The sequence below is a fragment of the Canis lupus genome, chromosome 36 (assembly GCF_011100685.1).
Source record: "Canis lupus familiaris isolate Mischka breed German Shepherd chromosome 36, alternate assembly UU_Cfam_GSD_1.0, whole genome shotgun sequence".
Classification (NCBI taxonomy): Eukaryota; Metazoa; Chordata; class Mammalia; order Carnivora; family Canidae; genus Canis; species Canis lupus.
In genome coordinates this window covers 22,770,164-22,788,613 of record NC_049257.1, presented here as the reverse complement: position 1 = coordinate 22,788,613, position 18,450 = coordinate 22,770,164, and the positions used below count along the sequence as shown (strand labels likewise).

Here is an 18,450-nt window from a genome sequence, read left to right as displayed (position 1 = left end):
CACCTAGTTCTTATAAAAACAAAAACAAAAAAAGGATGAATATAATCACTAAAAATATATCACATAGATCAAGGAGATGTTGGTCCACTGATTAGTTCCCATCTGAAAGTAAATAAATCTTGGAAATAAACATTTAGGGGGAACATAAATAAGTTGAAATGTTTCTAGAAAAAGATTTGATAATACTCCGTCTCTCTTATTGTCAGTAGAAATTATCTGGTAGTGTTCTTTTCTGTGGACAGTATTTTTCTACATTAGGAATTGTAGGCAGTAAATACAAAAACATAATATTCTTGGATTCCCTTGTGAGTTCAGCACCATCTGAAAGAGAGGAGTCAGGAATCAGTAACTAGTCAAAGCTGGCTCAGAGAAATGGCTTGGACTTTTCTAGGGGGTCTCCTAAAACTTAATCGCTGATTTAGATAGCTTTGCCTACCCAGACACTTGGGTACACAGCTAAACAGCCACAGGCTTTCTGTTCAGGGCTTTTCAAACTTTAGAGCTAGTGTGAATACACACATTTGGTGAAAGGCAGATGCACAAGAGAGGCCTCAAAAAGTCAGAGCTGAACATGCTCAGTCTAAACCTGCAGTTGGCAAAGTCATCTCCTCCCCAAGAGGGAGGGGGGAGTGAGAAGACTAGACTGGATTTTTATTCAGGTTTCTCTCCTAAGCTTGTTGCAAATTTTCAGACAATTCTTCAACATTCTTCTTCTCTGGAGAGACACAGGTTACCCAAAGAAGTCACTAAGAAGTTGCCTGGCCATGGAAGATCCTCAAATCAACAAATGTCCCTGCTGTGAAGGAGCTGATAGCCCAGTAGGAGTGGGACTTCTGTAAAGTTGACCAGGATGATAAAAGTTCTACAACCAAGGCCGAAGAAGACCTGGAGGTTTTGGTACAAAGAAAGAGACTGAGAGGTTGTGGCACCAATTCTCCAAAAAGTCAAAGGGCTGTGGAAATAGGAGAATAGTTAGTCATCTATGTCGCCCCAGGAGGCCAGTTCAGATCCACTGTTGGATACTCAGTGAAGGCATATCCTTGCTAAATACAGGAAGAGATTCTTAACACAAGTAAAGCATAAAATTCTTTGCAAAGAAAGCTCTTTCCCAAAGAGTATTCAAACAGAAGCTACCAGATTGTCATCAAGGAGATTCCTAGACTGAACAGGAAGTTGGACCTAAGTCCCTGTGAGAAGGAAAATAAAGGCAGAGCTAAACCGGAAGAAAACCAGAAGGAAGGGGCATTTCCTACTGGATATGTGTTTATTTAGTAATTTTTTTTTTAAATGGCAAGAACCTTTAAAAACTTTTGGCTTTTAAACCCAGAGTTTAAACTTCTACTAAATGGCTGGAGGAAGCCACTTTCTCTAAAGCTATAAGGCTAAGGATAGTGTGTGTCTCTGGGGTAGTGGAAGGAGCATCGTTTTGTTTTTGCTTCTCATCTTCCACCTGAAAATGCATTTATTTCTCAAAAATTATAAAGTATTTGTCAGGGGTAGGACTATGAGCTAAAATGAAGAACTCAAAGTCAAGGCAGGACATAATGTTCTTATGTGCAAGCAGTAGCAATGGGACAAAACCTGGTAATTGCTAAGCAAAAATGTACCCCCAAACTGAGGAAAGGCAAAAAAAAAAAAAAAGCTAAAACAACAGGTTGAGCTAGATGAGATCCCTTTCAGCTTGAACTCAGTTTGGAGTCTATGCCCAATAGGATATTTGAGCTTCTTCTTAAGCCAGAGATGGACGTGGGTCAGGGGGGAGAAATACTAGGGTAGTGGGGAGATAGAGGGGTTAGTGGGGAGAAATACTAGGTTACTGGGGAGATAGAGGGGTTAGTGGGGAGAAATACTAGGTGGGCGTCAGCAGCAGGAGGTGAGGTCCTGCTGTTCTGGGCTCCTAGCCTGAGGGGCACCCTCCATGGTATGGAGGGATCGTGGCAGGCACTCCCCCTTTTGTATCTTGGGTTCTCTTGTGAAAGACCATACTGTGGGATTGTGCCATCCATGTCTGCCTCCCACGCAGGCTGTTCTGTCTGCGAGGACAGAGGCTGTGTCTTTACTCTCACTCATCCCAACTCACCAATCCCAGCATGGAACCTGGTACAACACAGGTGCTCGCTCCACTGGTGGTTTTCAGCGGAAGAATAAAAATAAGGGGCTTTAAGAAAATAAAACCAGTCATTAAAAATGGCTTTCCCAATAAATAAAAAAATAAATAAAAATGGCTTTCCCAAAAAATAAGTAAAAATAAAAATGGCTTTCCAAGTAAATAAATAAATAAGTAAGTAAGTAAGTAAGTAAATAAATAAATAAATAAATAAATAAATAAATAAATAGCTTTCCCCCTATGAGGTAACTGGAGTTGTCAGATTGCTAAAGACGGGCTGTAGGACTTGCTGGCGGGAGTGGGGAGCGGGACCTCGGTGTTGAAGGGGCACAGGCCCGGGCTGGAAGGACGGCCACGCGCTGGGGCGACCCGGGGGGGGGGGGGGCGGCTGCGCCAGTGTAGGTGCGCTCCGTGCGCTGCAACGGCAAATCTCATGTGTACGTTTAACCACAGTAATAAAAATAATAATGATAATGATAATAATGATGATGATGATGGTGATGGTGATGGTAACGAATGGCTTTCCTAAGGAAGACAGAGGGGTTATTCTCGGCAGGGTCGTAGGGAATGACCTCACACGGGAGCCCTGAGAGTCCGGAACTGTGTGCTCACACGCAGTGTAGACAAAACAGAGCAGAAATTGCTGGTGGAGGGAGAGTCCTCAGCTCACGGCTTGGGGGACCCGGGGGCCTTGCGGGCGGAGAGCAGGCCTGTGTCTCCCGGCCCCCGCGAGGCCTGCCAGCCGGGGTCGGGCGGGGGCGCCCAGGCGCGCGGATAGGTGCTCCCAGGTGCCCCCAGGTGCGTCCAGGCGCGCGGACAGGTGCTCCCAGGTGCGTCCAGGCGCGCGGACAGGTGCTCCCAGGTGCGCCCAGGCGCGCGGACAGGTGCGCCCAGGTGCGTCCAGGCGCGCGGACAGGTGCTCCCAGGTGCGTCCAGGCGCGCGGACAGGTGCGCCCAGGTGCGTCCAGGCGCGCGGACAGGTGCTCCCAGGTGCGTCCAGGCGCGTGGACAGGTGCTCCCAGGTGTGCCCAGGCGCGCGGACAGGTGCTCCCAGGTGCGTCCAGGCGCGCGGACAGGTGCGCCCAGGTGCGTCCAGGTGCGTGGACAGGTGCTCCCAGGTGCGCCCAGGTGCGCCGCCGCAGCCCTGACCCCCCGCGGGCCCGGGCGCCGGTGGAGTTAGAGAGCCCGAGGCGCGCACCTCCGTGACTCACCCGAAGCCTTGGCTTTTCTGTTTTGCAGGCGCGGGCAGCAGGTGCGTGGGCGGCGGAGGCCCCGCGCGCTCGGCGCCCCAGGCCCCCGGCCCCGCCCCCGCCCCCGCCGCCGGGCCGCCCCCCGCCCCCGGGCCCCGCCGCCGCCGCCGCGGAGGAGGAGGAGCGCGCCCGCCCGGGCCCGGGCCTCCGCGGGAGCCGCCGCAGGCCGCCGCCCGCCGCCTCTGCCCCCGCTCCCGAGGCCGCGGGAGGAAGCCTTCGGGGCCCGGTGCAGACGGCGTCCCCGCGGGCCCGAGCGGAGCTCGCGGTGGGGCCCCCGGGACGCCCGGCACACGGGACCGCCTCGGGCCGAGGGGGCGCGGTGCACGCGGCGGCGGCCCGGGGGAGCTGGCGGGGGCCGCGGGACCACGTGCAGGGCCCCGGTACCCCACCCCCGCCCCGAGGCGGGCTGCTCGGGGCCCGGGCGGCGGCCCCGCGGGAGGAGGCGGAGGGCGCAGCAGCCGGCGGCGCTGGGGCCGGCCGTGCGCGCCAGGCACCCGGTTTCTCCAGGCTCCTGTCTAATGTAACTGTCACGGAAGGTTCTCCAGTGACTTTGGAAGTGGAAGTTACAGGATTTCCCGAGCCTACACTGACCTGGTGGGTAGCCTATAATGACAAGTCATACACGCATTGAACCACCGAGCAACCATTCTGGGTGCGCTGACTTAAAGCTTGGGGGCGGGGGGGGGGGGGGCAGCTGATTAACGTTGTGCAGCACTGCAGTCCTCAGGACTCACCCCAGCCCCCGGCCCCCCTGCAGGCGCTCAGGCCTAACACCCGCCAGCAACGAAAGGAACCCGTAAAATCATGACTTAACCAACTCCGAAAGCACTGTAGCTTAGCTGTGCTCTTGTGCGGCTCCTTTTCCTCTTTTTTCTTTCTGGTATTAGTTTAACATTCCACATTTCTGAAGATTGTGGGTTGAAATTCTTTCCTATTGCTTATTTCCACATAAGCATGACATTTTCTTAGTCTAACCTCCCATATTCAATTAAAACGCAAAAGAATCGGGTTCCCCCCCCCATTTCTTTTTGCCTATTTCATCTTTTCCCTCTTCCCAACAGAGTCACCCATCATTTTTGTAATATTTGTGTTTGTTTCACTAAGATTTCTTTCTATAAATGCCTTCAGTGTGAGAGAGGGAATAAAAATATTTCTTTCACAGTTGCTCCCAGTGACAGGTAATAAACCCATTTTTGAAAGGTGGTGTAATAACTGAGCCGTGAACAATAGGATTTCCCTCTGGAGACATCATTATTTTTTAGCATATTTGTTTTAATAGAAAGTAAACTGAAGAATACAGGTTATGAATCACTGTTTTAAAAGTAGTTCTCGCTTTCTCGATTACATGGGTTTTTTCTAAACATTTAGATATTTTTCACCTGTAAGTAGATTTATCTGAGAACAAAGTTATAAATATATGAGACTGAATTCATACTCCTAAACTAAGTAAAATAGCATTTATTTATCACAATATTTCAGTAGACACTAAATTAAGAGTTTCAACTCCTGCGTGTGCCCACTGATGATACTTGAAGTGTGAGTTGGTTAACTAAAGAATCTATGAGAAAACTCGGGTCTCTCAGATTATTATTTAATATTATTAAAATTATATTATTATTAAAAGATTCTGCATTTGTGCTACCGTGCAGCCATTTGTGCTTTTGTTTTATTATATTGTTTTTACAATTGCATGGTTTTTTATAGATCAGAAATTTCATATTTATGAATTTAGAAAATATTTTACTCATTATTAAATACCAGTTCACCCCAAAGAAAAACGTTGTCTGCAGTATTTCTTGGTTTTGTCCACACAACAAATAACTTGGCTAGTATTTATTGTTGAAGAATCATCACCATATTGTGAAAAAATATCTTGCTTTTGGATTTACGATGATTTTGCTCAATTATCACCTAGCAAGCTCTTAGAATCCTACATTCTTTGGACTCCCATGAAAATGCAAAATTATCACATAGGCAATGGGAATAGAAAATTATTCAGGTTTGTTACCACTCCTTAGGTGAAGGAACACGGGTATAAATAAACAAGAATCGAGAATATACAAAATAAATTATTTGCTTTCTAAAAAGAGGCAGCTAAGTACTCATGTTCATAGGAAACTTTTAGAAACATGTCATCAACAGTAATAATCCAATTACATAAATGCCTTTTGTAATTAGAAGTCATTTTTCTTCTAATGAAATTAATTCATAAAAATTAAATGAACTCATTTCACTAGGAAATGTGTAAGTAGCTTCCTCTAAAACAACGTATTGGAATTCTCACATGGATCTTGTGGGGTGAATATGATGGGATGGATGAGCCTAACTCCAATATGGACTCCCAGAAGTCACAGCTGCTGTTCCATAGTGGCTGAAAGAATGACACAAGCCAAACAGAGGGGTGCCATTTCACACTGTAGGTAATTGTTGCCATAAGCAAATGGTGGCCCTCTGTGACCAGGTGATCTGGGTTTGTGTGTGTGTGTGTGTGTGTGTTTTGTTTGTTTGTTTGTTTGTTTAGAGAGGGAGAGAGAGGGGTGAGGGAATACAGAGGGAAACAGAGAATCCTGAGCAGGCTCCAGGCCCTGTGCAGAGTCCCACATCGGGCTCAATCTCATGACCCTGAGATCATGAACTGAGCCAAAATCAGGAGACCAACACTTAACCAACTGACCCAGGCAGGCACCCTGTTCTGGGATTTTTTTTAGGAGTAGGATATCTGAATTTTCACATGCAATATTCCAACTGTTAAATGTTGTCAAAAAAAATTCAATTTTTTTGAAAATACAGTCTGACCCAATCAAGCATTTCTCTGGCCACAAGTCTCCAACCTCTGCTTGAAGATTGAACAGCCCCATTGGAATCTGTGGTAGCTGTAAAGTTCCTGCTAACACTAGAAAGAGAATATCGCAGTGGTAATGGGCTTGTTTGCAATGGTTTTTAGAACTTGGAAATGATGTGAATATACAGTGATCCTGACTTTCAAAACTGACTCTCTGCTTCAGGTACAAGAAGGGCCAGAAATTGTCTGCAGATGGGCACTTACAGGTTTTACACAAGGAGACAAGACATTCGGTGTTCATTCCAAAGGTATGTGAGGCAGACGCAGGCCTCTATGTGGCTCGGGCCCAAAACTCTAGTGGCATTCTCTCTTCCAATGTCATCCTCCACGTGACAGGTAACCACAGGCCGCCAATCACAAGAATAAACTGGATAACACTGTGTGTCATCTATATCAGTGTGTCCCTAATGTACTGGGTACTCACACAGTGACTGCGGGGTTGGCACCCCCAGACATCATTCTCACGAGCCTAAAGAATGACACCGGAGTTGTTTATTTTCCTGCATCTCCCACATCTTCCTGCATCTCTCTTCCAAGTCTACCCCAACTCTGGCCATTTTGTTTGTTTGGCTAGTACGCTGCTCAGTGAAATAATCACATTTTCTTTAGCGTTTCAGTATACTTGAGGAGCCTGGTAAATTATTAGTAGAGGATACGCATACATTTTTGTATTCTAGAAAGAGATGTGTTCAATATAAAGCCCAGCAAAATCACACTATATTTAGTCCCTCCACATGTAAGAGCATGTACATCAAGGCTCACATCGGTGGAGAGATGTGAGTTAAATTTCAAATCCAATTGCTTGATAATGTGTTTTTAATTGTACTCATAAACATCTCTTTGTAGAATAACAGTAGAAATATTGAAGTGAAGCTGCCATTTACCTTATTGCATAAGCTGCCCTTTCTTTGTGTTTCATGTCTTGATCTCATTTGTTGAAATACATTCTATGTAGTTTCAACCTACCCAACCCTCCTAAGTCTGAGGAGGCCACTGTAGATGATCATTCCTCATGCTGGTCTCACGGGGTTTCACAATGGAGAATAGATGTGCTGTCAACTTCAGATGGAGTTTCAAAGTTCTAGCAGCGGTGCACGTCATAGAGCAAAACAGAGCACAAGCTGTAGATGGACCAACATAATTCCTGCTGTGCCACTGTCACGTTTTGAGCAACCTTCGTCCTGCATCTTATCTTGATTCTGCTGCTGACCATTTTTTACAGCGTGTGGTAAAGACAACTCAATGCCTCAGTTTCCCATTTGGAAAAATGGGTTCATCATCTACCTCTCGGGCAATTGAGAGTTTTCATGTCTTATAAAGATTTGGAAAATGGAAAGCATCCTATGAAGGCTGAGAGGGATTACATCGTTTGATGCGATTTATCGTTACACTGCTTTCTGCCCACTATTCTTGTTCAGATGCTGTTTCTTTAGAATATTAAAGGAGTGGTATTTATTAGTCTGTGATTTCCAACCTTTCTCAGGTGGGAAGATGATGTTTTATGAATTGGGGTTTAAATTCCTTTCTAATTTCTTAACACTACGTCTTTTTCAAAGACTTGAAATTGAAACTAGAAGGATGCACTTAGTATTATCTAAGGGGGAAAAGAGTGTAATAAGACAAAATAAGGTGAATTCTATCCTTTTCTTATAATTATCACTGTAATATTGAAGAATGTTCTATGCATTTCTGAAATATATTATTTAGAAAAGCAGACTTTTTTTGGTTCCTTTAAAAAATAAACATAAATGAGAGAAGCATTTGTTTTTAAGTTTTAAACATAGCCTTGTCATGGTAGGGCAAAATCTTTAGTTGAAAGCATAATTTATTATAGATTTTTGATGAAGGGAAGAAATTCATTATGTTGCTGCGAGACTGTCTAGAATATAAAAATATTTAAGTAATATATTCAAGTTAATATTAAAAAGTTACTGAATGTTATCTGAATATATGAAATGTGTGTTTGAGTAAAGTTAACGTATTTTTTCTGTGTACCATTTTAATTAAACAATTAAATCTCTTAATTTCCTTCCAATTTTGACAGAAACCTATTTAAAGTTTATGTACATGATGTCCTAGGAAACTCATAGTCTCTTAAGTTTCCTATCCTTTTTGTCCATTTTCACATATTTAACATATTTGCCTAATTGCTATTTCCATGTAGAAACTAAATAGTAAAATCTATTCATGTCCAAAGAGGGCAGGCAGGCAAAACGAGGTATCAAGTTCTTTTCCCACTCTCTCTTTTTTGTTAATTTAGTAAGACTTCCCTTCCCACTTTGTCAACTTCGTTGAATTTGTGGCTTCAGGTTGTTAGGGCATGGGGGTTGCTTGTTTGCTTTACATGTTGCCAGTTAAAGGCTAATCCTTTGGGATCTATCCATCTAAATAGATGGATAGTTATCTCTATCCATCCATGGCATATGACTAAATAAGGTATAAACCCCTGATATATTTGATGCATATACCAAATATAATATGTATTTGACATATATGTCAAATATATGTATATACACACATGTATGTACACACACCTGGAGCTCAAATATTGGGAAAAAGCATTGTGCTGATATTTAAGATACAGTTCAGCTGTCTATCTATATATCAGTCTATCTGTCCATCCAAACATCCATCCATCTATCTATCTGGTTATCTCTCCATCCATTTTCATACCTACCTACCTATCTAGCTACCAATTCTTTTGGATTATCAGTTGACTATCTAGTGATTTACACAGTAGTGAAGAGTAATTAGCTATTCAGTTATTCTTCTAGTTGTATTTTTATCCCAAAGACTTAAGTGTGATTTTCCTTTTACTAGGATTTCTGCCTTGACCAAAGAATTCTCCTTAAAAAAGTATGAACTAAAATTATTTATTAAAAATAAAAACCTAGGAAATTCAAATGATGTCTTTATATATAGTTTATGCCCATTTCTTCTACAGAAAATTCTGGACAGTTAATAATATTTAAAAAATTCTCAACAAGAAAATGTGAATGACAAAGAAGATTAGAAGGAACATGTACTTGACACCTTGAAGAAACACAACACAAAATGTGTTTTAAGCTTCCTTAAAGGCAAAATCATTGAGCTTTCCAGTTCTGAATATTTTATAAAAAGTATATAAATATTTGGCAGTAAAAATTTTTTTCACGCTCAATTCCAAGAGAAATTTACTGCAGGAACCCTTCCATTCAAATCTCTCTGTATTCTAAAATATCTAAAACCTTCGGAAAAAGAAGCAGTAAATGATTGGTTATTTCATTCAGTAATGCTAACCATCACTTATAATCAAGATGCAGCCTTAAAGCAGATTATTGCAAGAACCTTCTAACCACTTGACTCAGGTTTAAATTTCTTCAAGTGATACACAAAGCCCTTTAGTACCTGGCCTCCCCTTCCCAATCTCTGTTCCATCCCTTCTGATCCCCCCAGAAAGTGAAATTTTACTTCAGGTTTTTAACTTCTCATGTTCTTTCTTCTCTCCAGTCCTTTCTTCCTAGAACTCCCTTACTATAGTCTAACCTATCTTTATGTGGCTTAACTCCTGCATATCCTCCTTGGTCTGTTTGAGACACACCTTCTCCCAGGAAGCCTTCTGATCCATCAAGTCCAGTGTAGATGTTCCTGCCATGTGTGTTGTCAACACCTGAGCTGCCCATGTCATGTCCCTTGATACATAGAATTGAAATTGCATGTTTGAACATCTGTCTCCTCTGGCTAGAATGTGAGATATTTGTCGGCCAGCTCTGTGACAGCCCTGTTCATCATTATACTCCCAGCACCTAAGACATAGTCATACCCAAAAATATTTTTTGAATTGTTGTTAGAGGTAAGCAAAGATAAATCTAGCTTGTTTTTTTCTTTCTTTTTCTGGAGAGAGGGGGTGGGAGAATGTTAAAAAAGAAAAGATGTATTTGTTACCTGATTATTCCTTCTTATTATGGATGTTGGCCAATCAGAATCAGTTTCTAGTCATGAAGTCATTGTAGGCATACTACAACGACTATGTCCAAAATGCCAAGCCAGAATGTATGTACGTCTTCAGAACACTACACAAATTATCAGTATTTTATTATAGTAATCAATAATCTCAGTTATCTGGTTGTGTACAGAGCTTATTTGCAAGGAGCATTTCATTCATATGTGTAAATATTAAAAAAGCCAAATCCAAGAATTTAGATTTTGATTTCCAAATGAACAAAGGAAAAAATATTGCATCTTGTTCCACTTGTTTTGTTTTTATTTATGACGGTTCCCTACTAGAAATCGCCATCTGAAGCTTTTGACATTCCTGTTGTACGTACATTATTTTAAGTGTGTCCATGAAATAAGTTATTTGAAACAAGATAAACTATATCCTCCTAGTATGCTCTGATATTGTGCATGTCAATGCATATGCCAAAGCATGACAGACTGTTTTCCATTAGCAGAATCTTGAACTGTATCAAAGAGCCAAAAGATTTGCATTCACTAAATGAAACAGTGTCCTGCTTAAAGCAACAACAATTCATTTTCTCTACTCTCATTACATGAGATGAGATTTGAATGTTATCAGCTGTGTATGAATTCAGCCTTAAAATGGAAAGCACAAAGCTGCTAATTTGGCTTTTACCCATGAATCCCCACATCACTGCTCCTTATGTTGGTGAGAGTTTATAGAGCATCATCAACCCAAGAAGCAGTGGTGAAGGTTGGATGCATGACATTCCTCCAGATGAACAAATTCTTGATCCTGGAGTTTGAGTGTTTGGCCACATAGCAATTTCTGCTGTTTAATGGCAGTTTCATTTGTATAAGCCAGGACCTGGCAAATCCAATTCTTTGGATTCTCCTTTTTATATCATAAAATTAACACCCCATTTTCCCAAAAGGACAAAGGAATACAAAGAGTTGTATAGACAAGAATGTTGGTGTGCATATATTTCTAATTAGCACAATAAAGACTGGCTGAAATAGAAATATATTTTAACCACAGAAATAGCTGGAAAACATTTATCCAACCTGAGTTTTCTTTAAACCAGAGCAATAATAGTTACATATTTTGACGTTTTCAATCTGTATTCAGATGGCTCCCTGCTATGGCTTTTCCCATTTAGGACCCACTTAAATATCAATACTTGTGAAATAACTGCTCCAGACCTAGCTAATGAAATAAACTTTTCCCTTTGACATTCAACAACTGTTCTTTTCCAAGAACCTTATTGATCCAAACAACTACAAAATGGTATTTTTATCTCCTGTTAGCATTAAAAATAATATAATGAAATCTTTTGAAGATAAAAATTCAAAGGATGAAATAAAAAGAAACATAATTTATTCATGGTGAATAGTCTCCAACCCATATTATTCTCATGACGCCAGAGAGCCTTTCTTTGCAATAAGTATAATTCAAACCCACATGCAAACAAGCTATTGGCAAACAGGGCCACTGGAAATGGAGACAAAAGTAGGAAACCAGTTACCTGGCAGGATCGGAAAGGCTAAAATAAATGCCCATCTGCTCCAAAGTGTCTTCTCTTGCAGCCATTGCCACATCAACTCCCAGAGGCCTACCTTTGATTACAGTTAATGTAGCTCCAGAAGATGCCTCTTGAAATGAATATTTATCATTTCTATTACTCTCAAAGGAGTAATAGAATTTCTCATCATATCCTGATCTCAGTTATCAGATTAAATAAGAAAAAAAATAAATTCTTGTGAGGAAATGGGATATGCACTAATCTGGAAGAGTTGTATGCTATGTTCCACTAAGTGTTGCAGAATGTAGGACAGGAAGGGGAAAATAGCCAAACATCAGGGTGATGTGTCAGCTGTGGGTTTCATCCTCCCTCTCACTGTGAATTTCCCATAGATTCAGGAAATGAATGCATGTGGGGAGCCTCTGGGAGGGAGTGAGAGCCCGCAATAAAATGTGTCTGCATGACATTTTTTGTTACCCAAGTAGAGGACTGGACTGGACTGAATAGCGTCAGGGTGGCCCTAAACCCAGTGACTTGTGTTCTTATAAGAAGACCATAACAGACATGGAGGCAAAGGAGACACACAGGAAAAGGCCATGTGATAAAAGAAACAGAGATTGTTGGCATTGTCAGCTTCTGCAAGCTATGCAACACCAGATATTATAACATAAGGAACAAGAAGAGACACTAAACTATTCTTCCCCCAGAGACTTCAGAGAGTTCATGTTTCTGCTGATGCCTTGATTTTGGGCTTCTAACCCTCAGAACTGAGAAAGAATAAATTTCTGTTGTTTTAAGCAACCCAGTGTATGGTTCTTCGTCATAGTAGCATCAGGAAACCAACACAAGGACCATGTTCTAGAAAAGTCCAGTTAAAAGTCCAGTTTTTTTTTTTGGTAAAAAAAAAAAAAAAAAAAAAAAAAAAAAGGAAAGACAAAGGGAAGCCATGGTTAGAAATGTGAACCAAAGGATGAAGGTGCGGTATGACACAGTGTAAAGAAGAGAGTTCAATAGATGGTACTACTAACACCTAAATATTAGGATATATATGACCCTAAAGAGCACTATCAATCAATTAGATCCAATTTACATACACATTCTTCTTAAGCTCACAGGGAGCATTCACCAAGATAGACCATATTCTTGCCCATAGGACACACCTTACTTAAATTTAAAAGAATAGTAACCATACAAAGCATGTTCTCAGATCAGAACAGGATTAAACATCAGAAAGATAGCTAGAAAATATTCACAAATATTTGGAAACTAAACAGTACACTTCTAAATAGCACATGGGTCAAAAATAAAACTGAAGAGAAATTTTTAAATATTTTGGAATATACAAAAATACCTCAATACTGACGACTGTTAAATATTAAAAGCCTAATGAGGGAATGCTATAAGAAACTCCAAGCCCACAAATTTGATAAGTGAGATGAGATGTATCAATTCCTTGAAAAATATAAACTACCAAAGCTCACAGAAGCAGAAATAGCCTGAATCACCCAATATCTATTTAAGCTATTGAATCAATAATTAGTAAACTTCCAAAAAAGAAAGTTCTATGTGCAGATGGTTTCACTGGTAAACCTACCAAATATTTATGGAAGGAATAATACCAATTCACCACAATCTCTTCAAGAAATAGAAGTAGAATACTTAAAACTCATTCCATGAGATCAGAATTGCTCTTCTACTAAAACCAGGTAAAGATATTAAAAGAAAGGAAAACTATAGTCAATATCTCTCATGAATATAGTCATGAACATTCCCCACACAGTACAAACAAGTCAAGTACGACAATGCAGAAGTCAAATTATATGCACCAGTGGGATTTGTCCCAGGTATGCAAGGCTGGTCCAATATTCAAAAATCAATCAGTGCAATCCACCACATCTACAGGCAAGAGAAATCACATGCTATGTCAACTGATTCAGGAATAACATTCGACAAAATTCAGCACGTGTTCATAATGACTTAAAAAAACTCTCAAAATTAGCAAGAGAAGAAATTTCCTCAACTTGATAAAGATCATCTACAAAAATCCTGTAATTAACATCATACTTAATGGCAAGAGACTGGACATTTTGCCCCTAAGATTGGGAAGAATGTAAGAAGGTCTTCTCACAACTCTTACTCAACATTGTACTGAAAGTCCTAGCTAGTGAATAAGACAGGAAAAGAAAATAAAAGTTTCGCAGTTTGGAAAAGAAGAAATAAAACTATCTTTATTTGCAGACAGCATCATTTTCTATGTAGAAAAATCCCAATGAATCTACCAAAAACTCTTGGAACCAATTAGTGAGCATCGCAAGTTTATCAGAAGCAGGTCTGCAACAACTACATCTGGGAAAAAGGCAGGGAGTTAGCAACAAATGAATCACAGTGAATCAAGCATTTTCAGAGGTAGGGATAAGGGCAGGCAACATAAATTTGTCCCTTTTCCATAAATTTGTTACATCATGGATATTTGTCATCTACTTGCAATATTTCACACTTGATTTTTCCTGCAGCTTTCTATGATATTTTGGGGATTTCAAAAGAGATAAATTATTTGAAGAAGATGATGCTCACCAGAGCAAGGGGATACTTGATGTGGAACATAAATAAAATTTGATCATTTGCTGGCTGTTGTCATTATCAACAAACCAAAGGAGAAAAATTAGAAAGACATTGTAATTATACCATTGTAGAGCTTAGCTTTCTTCAACAACAGCAATTTTAATATTAGAAGAAAAAGAACCCTTTTAGCCTCTGACATCAAATCCCAGAGTGGACGATTTATTAGCTGGTACTCCGCTACACTGCAAGAGTGAAGGTATCTTTCATGGATTAGTACTTTCCTATCAGCAAGGGTGAGCTCATACTGCTAGTATATTTTTAAGACTTTTTGATGGAACCCAGAGCTAAAATATGTCAGACATTGTGTTATACCTTTAAAAGTAATCAGTTCTATAAAATCATATCTTGGTCTACTAATTAATTGAGGGATAGAATACAAATGACTACTTTGGCACCTACATTAATCGGAAACTTCAATGAAACTAATCCTTTTGTATTTTCTAAATGTTAACTGTAAGTGCTTTCTTTATTTCCATGTTCTTGAAGGTGACTTTTGGTCATATAAAACAGAATGGTATTATACTTTATCACTTAAAAGAAAACCAGCTGATGTTCCACAAAGCCAAGTACTGAAATTGTATTTTATCAAAAGCTTTGTAAAGATAACTATATAAACAATGAAGTACTGTTAAGATCCCATCCACAACTTAGAAATGGATATTCAAGCAGAGAACTCATTGTAGTTGTTGTTCAAACCTATGGCAACACATTATATATTTGAACAAATATTAATTTACTATTACAATTAAAAATGTATCATGGAAAGTGTACATGTGCAAGTCAGGACCACAGTCTGAGCTACAGGGCCTAGTTTTCTTGGCATATGAGTCCCATTCTGTGCTCTGACATCTAACCTATCTGGCCCATCCGTCACAGGGAACATATCTCACAGGGAACCTTAGAATTAGGAATATCTATATGGTTTCTTTTGATGTGAGAAATTATCACTGATTGTCTCAAACACAGTTATATAGCACAGCATGTCACATGTCATTGTGAATTAATAAAAACCGTTTCAAGTGTTTTCACCACACAAGTGGGGTGTGTGTGTGTGTGTGTATGTACACCTACTTGTTAGTATGAGTTCTTATCTGTATGAATTAGGTAATATATAAAGTGCCCAGGTGATGTATGATGTAATGAGCTTAAAAAAAAAAAAAAACACTTCATGTTGATGGAACCAGTACTATGACCAACTGATGACCAAGAGTTAATGAAGAAACAGACTTTTCTTTTTTTAGCATGGAATAATACAGACAAGTATTTATATGCATCCTATAAGATAAAATACTCAGCCCAAATCCAGTTTTATAAATGTATAATTAAAAACTTGTGTATTTCAAACAGCATTCCCAGATAGTGGATCAAAACAGGAAAATACTATTCAGATCTGTATATACATCTATCAACTTCAAATATAAATCCACTTACATTCCTCATAGGTAGCAGTCCTAAAAGAGTTATTTCTAAATAGAACTTACAGGTGACTTTTATTTAAATGTACTATCATAAATCATGCTCAAGAAGCTGCTGTTGGGTTTTTTTTTAGTCCATTGGCTACTGTATTTGAATTTTCCATGTGAAGTACTGAATATGGTCTTTAAAGGTGGATTTCTCTAGCTTATTTCTTAAAGTTCTTAAAGCATATGTGATTATTTCAAGAACCAATGTTTTGTGTGTTCATTTCTTTTTTACTGCTAATGGTTTATGCATGTGGATAATGAAATGTGTATTATGTCTAGTAAGTACTTAGAAACAATAGAATTTGCTTACCTGTTTCTTTGCTCTACTGGGAGCTCCTTAAAATATAATGCAACATTAAATTTCTGTAGAAGTAATACATTTAATCTGATTATTTCATTCAGCCTCTTGCAGATAAGGGATGTTTATCCTTGTATAAATATTGTCTCACAAATGTTTTTAATTAATGCAATTGCTCAATTCAAGAGGAAAAATCATCATGGTGTTTAATATTTGATAGGGAATGTATTCCTATTTAACATCCCATTGTAGAATAGTGATCTGCTTTATAACATGACAGTAATCAAAGCAAGTGAAGACAGTTTTCTAAGTCAAATTTACTGATTTCTCACAAGCAAATACTCTGAGAGTGATAGAGTCCTGTTTGAAAATGAATTCGGATTTAGGCATCACATGTTTAATTACACAGTTTTGATGATGTGTGGGATTTAGACAACGCCACCAAGAACTCTGCAAAAGGGGTACCTGAAAGGTAGTGAACTTCTATGTTCCAAACTGAGAATGTTGCCCTACTAAGTCTCTCAGGGCCACAGCAGGCCAGGCATATTATAAAGTGCTTATCTGTTTGAAAATATGCCAGAGGTTTATTCTGAATGGGAAAAAGATATGCTCTTTATTTAAAAGTCCTTTGGGCAAAAAAATCAGAAACCACTTGCAGTTACACCCAGAATTATATGCCCCATCAATGAACATAACCTTTCTCTATGGAAAAGCACTAGCTATTGAATTCATTTCTCCTATACTTTCTTGCCATGTCATTGATTTTAAGGAGAAAATGTTTAGGAGAGATGTAATAATAGCAAGTTTGCTTTGCCAGGCATTAAGTCACTAATTTATGCTGCATAGATAATTTATTCCAATGGTCACATTAAATATTTTACAGGTTCATGAAATTCACTGAAATGGAATTCCATGTCAGACACAAACAGGACATATTATTTAACACAATATACAGGTGATATGGTAAGGACAAGACGACAAACAGTAACTATAACAATATTATGTAATGACAAATGGGATGAAGGATGGGAACCATTGTGGTGCTGAAGGGGAAATGCAAACCCATTTACAATCGTGTGTTAGTGTTCTTCTCTGGGGTGTTGGGTTCTTTATTTTTTTTTTTAAGTATCCTCCTCCTTCTTTCTCTGTTCCCTTTTGAAATAAACATACACATATGCATGCACATCCATATGTACCTAGAAAACTCATATATGAATGCATCTAGTTGTATCTCTGTCCATAATGGTTGTCCTCAGAAAGTCTTACAAAGACTCCCTGCAAAAAAAACAACAAAAACAAACAAAAACAAGCAAACAAAACAACAACAACAACAACAAAAACAAAGACTTGCTGCAGGAAGTCATCCCAGGCCTCCTCAGAGTCTCCATATGACCATTCCACCAGGACCGACCCTGAGAATCCTTGGGCTAGCTTCAGGGAAGTTTCCTCCAGGTTAGTATGCAGACACTGTGATAAAAACCTCTCAGATTTAGCATGTGTGAGCCAATCTGCAAAATTTCAGATTGATAGAAAAAAGGAACATTTCTTCATTGTGTATTTACATTTGGCTGCCACCAACCCTTTTATACCTTATTTTCTTTAAGTAAAGAGTTAATATAAAGTACGAGAAAAGTATCGTTCACAACTGCTATGGAACTACATATCCTAAAACATAAGCTGCTGTAAGTCAACTGCTTGATTTTATCTGCTGTCTTTTAAAGTCTTGCTACAGAGAACCAGCCGCAGCAGCATCACCTGGGAGCTTATTGAAAACGAAGAACCTCAGATTCTGTCCACACCTACTGAAACAGAAACTGCAATTTAGCAAGATTCTCAAGTCATTTTTATGCATATCAATGTTCGAGAAACACTGTTTTAGAAAATACCTTGGGTTTTAAAGAGTTCAAACCTTGAATGCAATAATCTCATACTGGTTACATCTGTGCTCCAAATTTGTAAGATTCAAAATGAAGAATTCAACATTGGTTTCCATAGAAACACTGGGGTAGATTGACAGATTTCTATAGAAGAAATAGTAAAAGAAGTTAAGAGTGATACCGCTCTGAGAGTGGTTGAGTCATGTTTGAAAATGACTTCAGATTATGTATCACATGTTTAATCAGAAAATTTTGATGACGTGTAGGATTTAGGCAATGCCACCATGAACTCTGCAAAACCAGAAGGTACCAGAAGAATAAAAAAAAAAAAAAACAACTATATTCCAAACCCATAGTGCTGCTCAACCAAGTCTGATAGGGCCATAGCAGGTCAGGCATATTATAATGGCTTAGTGCTTGTCTGTTTGAAAATATGCCAAAGGTTTATTCAGAATAGAAAAAATATTCTCTTTATTTAGAACTCCTTGTGCGTGTGTGTGTGGGGGGAGGGGATCAGAAACTACTTGCT

The 18,450-nt window shown here is 39.6% G+C and overlaps 1 protein-coding gene across 6 annotated transcripts in view; it reads left to right on the top strand.

The window, feature by feature from the left end:
- CCDC141 (coiled-coil domain containing 141) overlaps positions 1-15,505 on the top strand; it is a 194,770-nt gene extending 179,265 nt beyond the window's left edge. For 4 of the 6 annotated variants that reach the window (XM_038584984.1, XM_038584981.1, XM_038584980.1 and 1 more), the window contains 2 exons: positions 6,363-6,447; positions 7,155-15,505. In XM_038584984.1, coding sequence (XP_038440912.1) covers positions 6,363-6,447; positions 7,155-7,198 — 129 coding nt within the window. In that variant the 3' untranslated portion in view covers positions 7,199-15,505. Of the gene's footprint in view, positions 1-729; positions 1,642-6,362; positions 6,448-7,154 lie in introns of those variants that run through there. The other 2 variants (XM_038584983.1, XM_038584982.1) reach the window with 1 other exon arrangement.
- Positions 15,506-18,450: the final 2,945 nt, after the last annotated feature.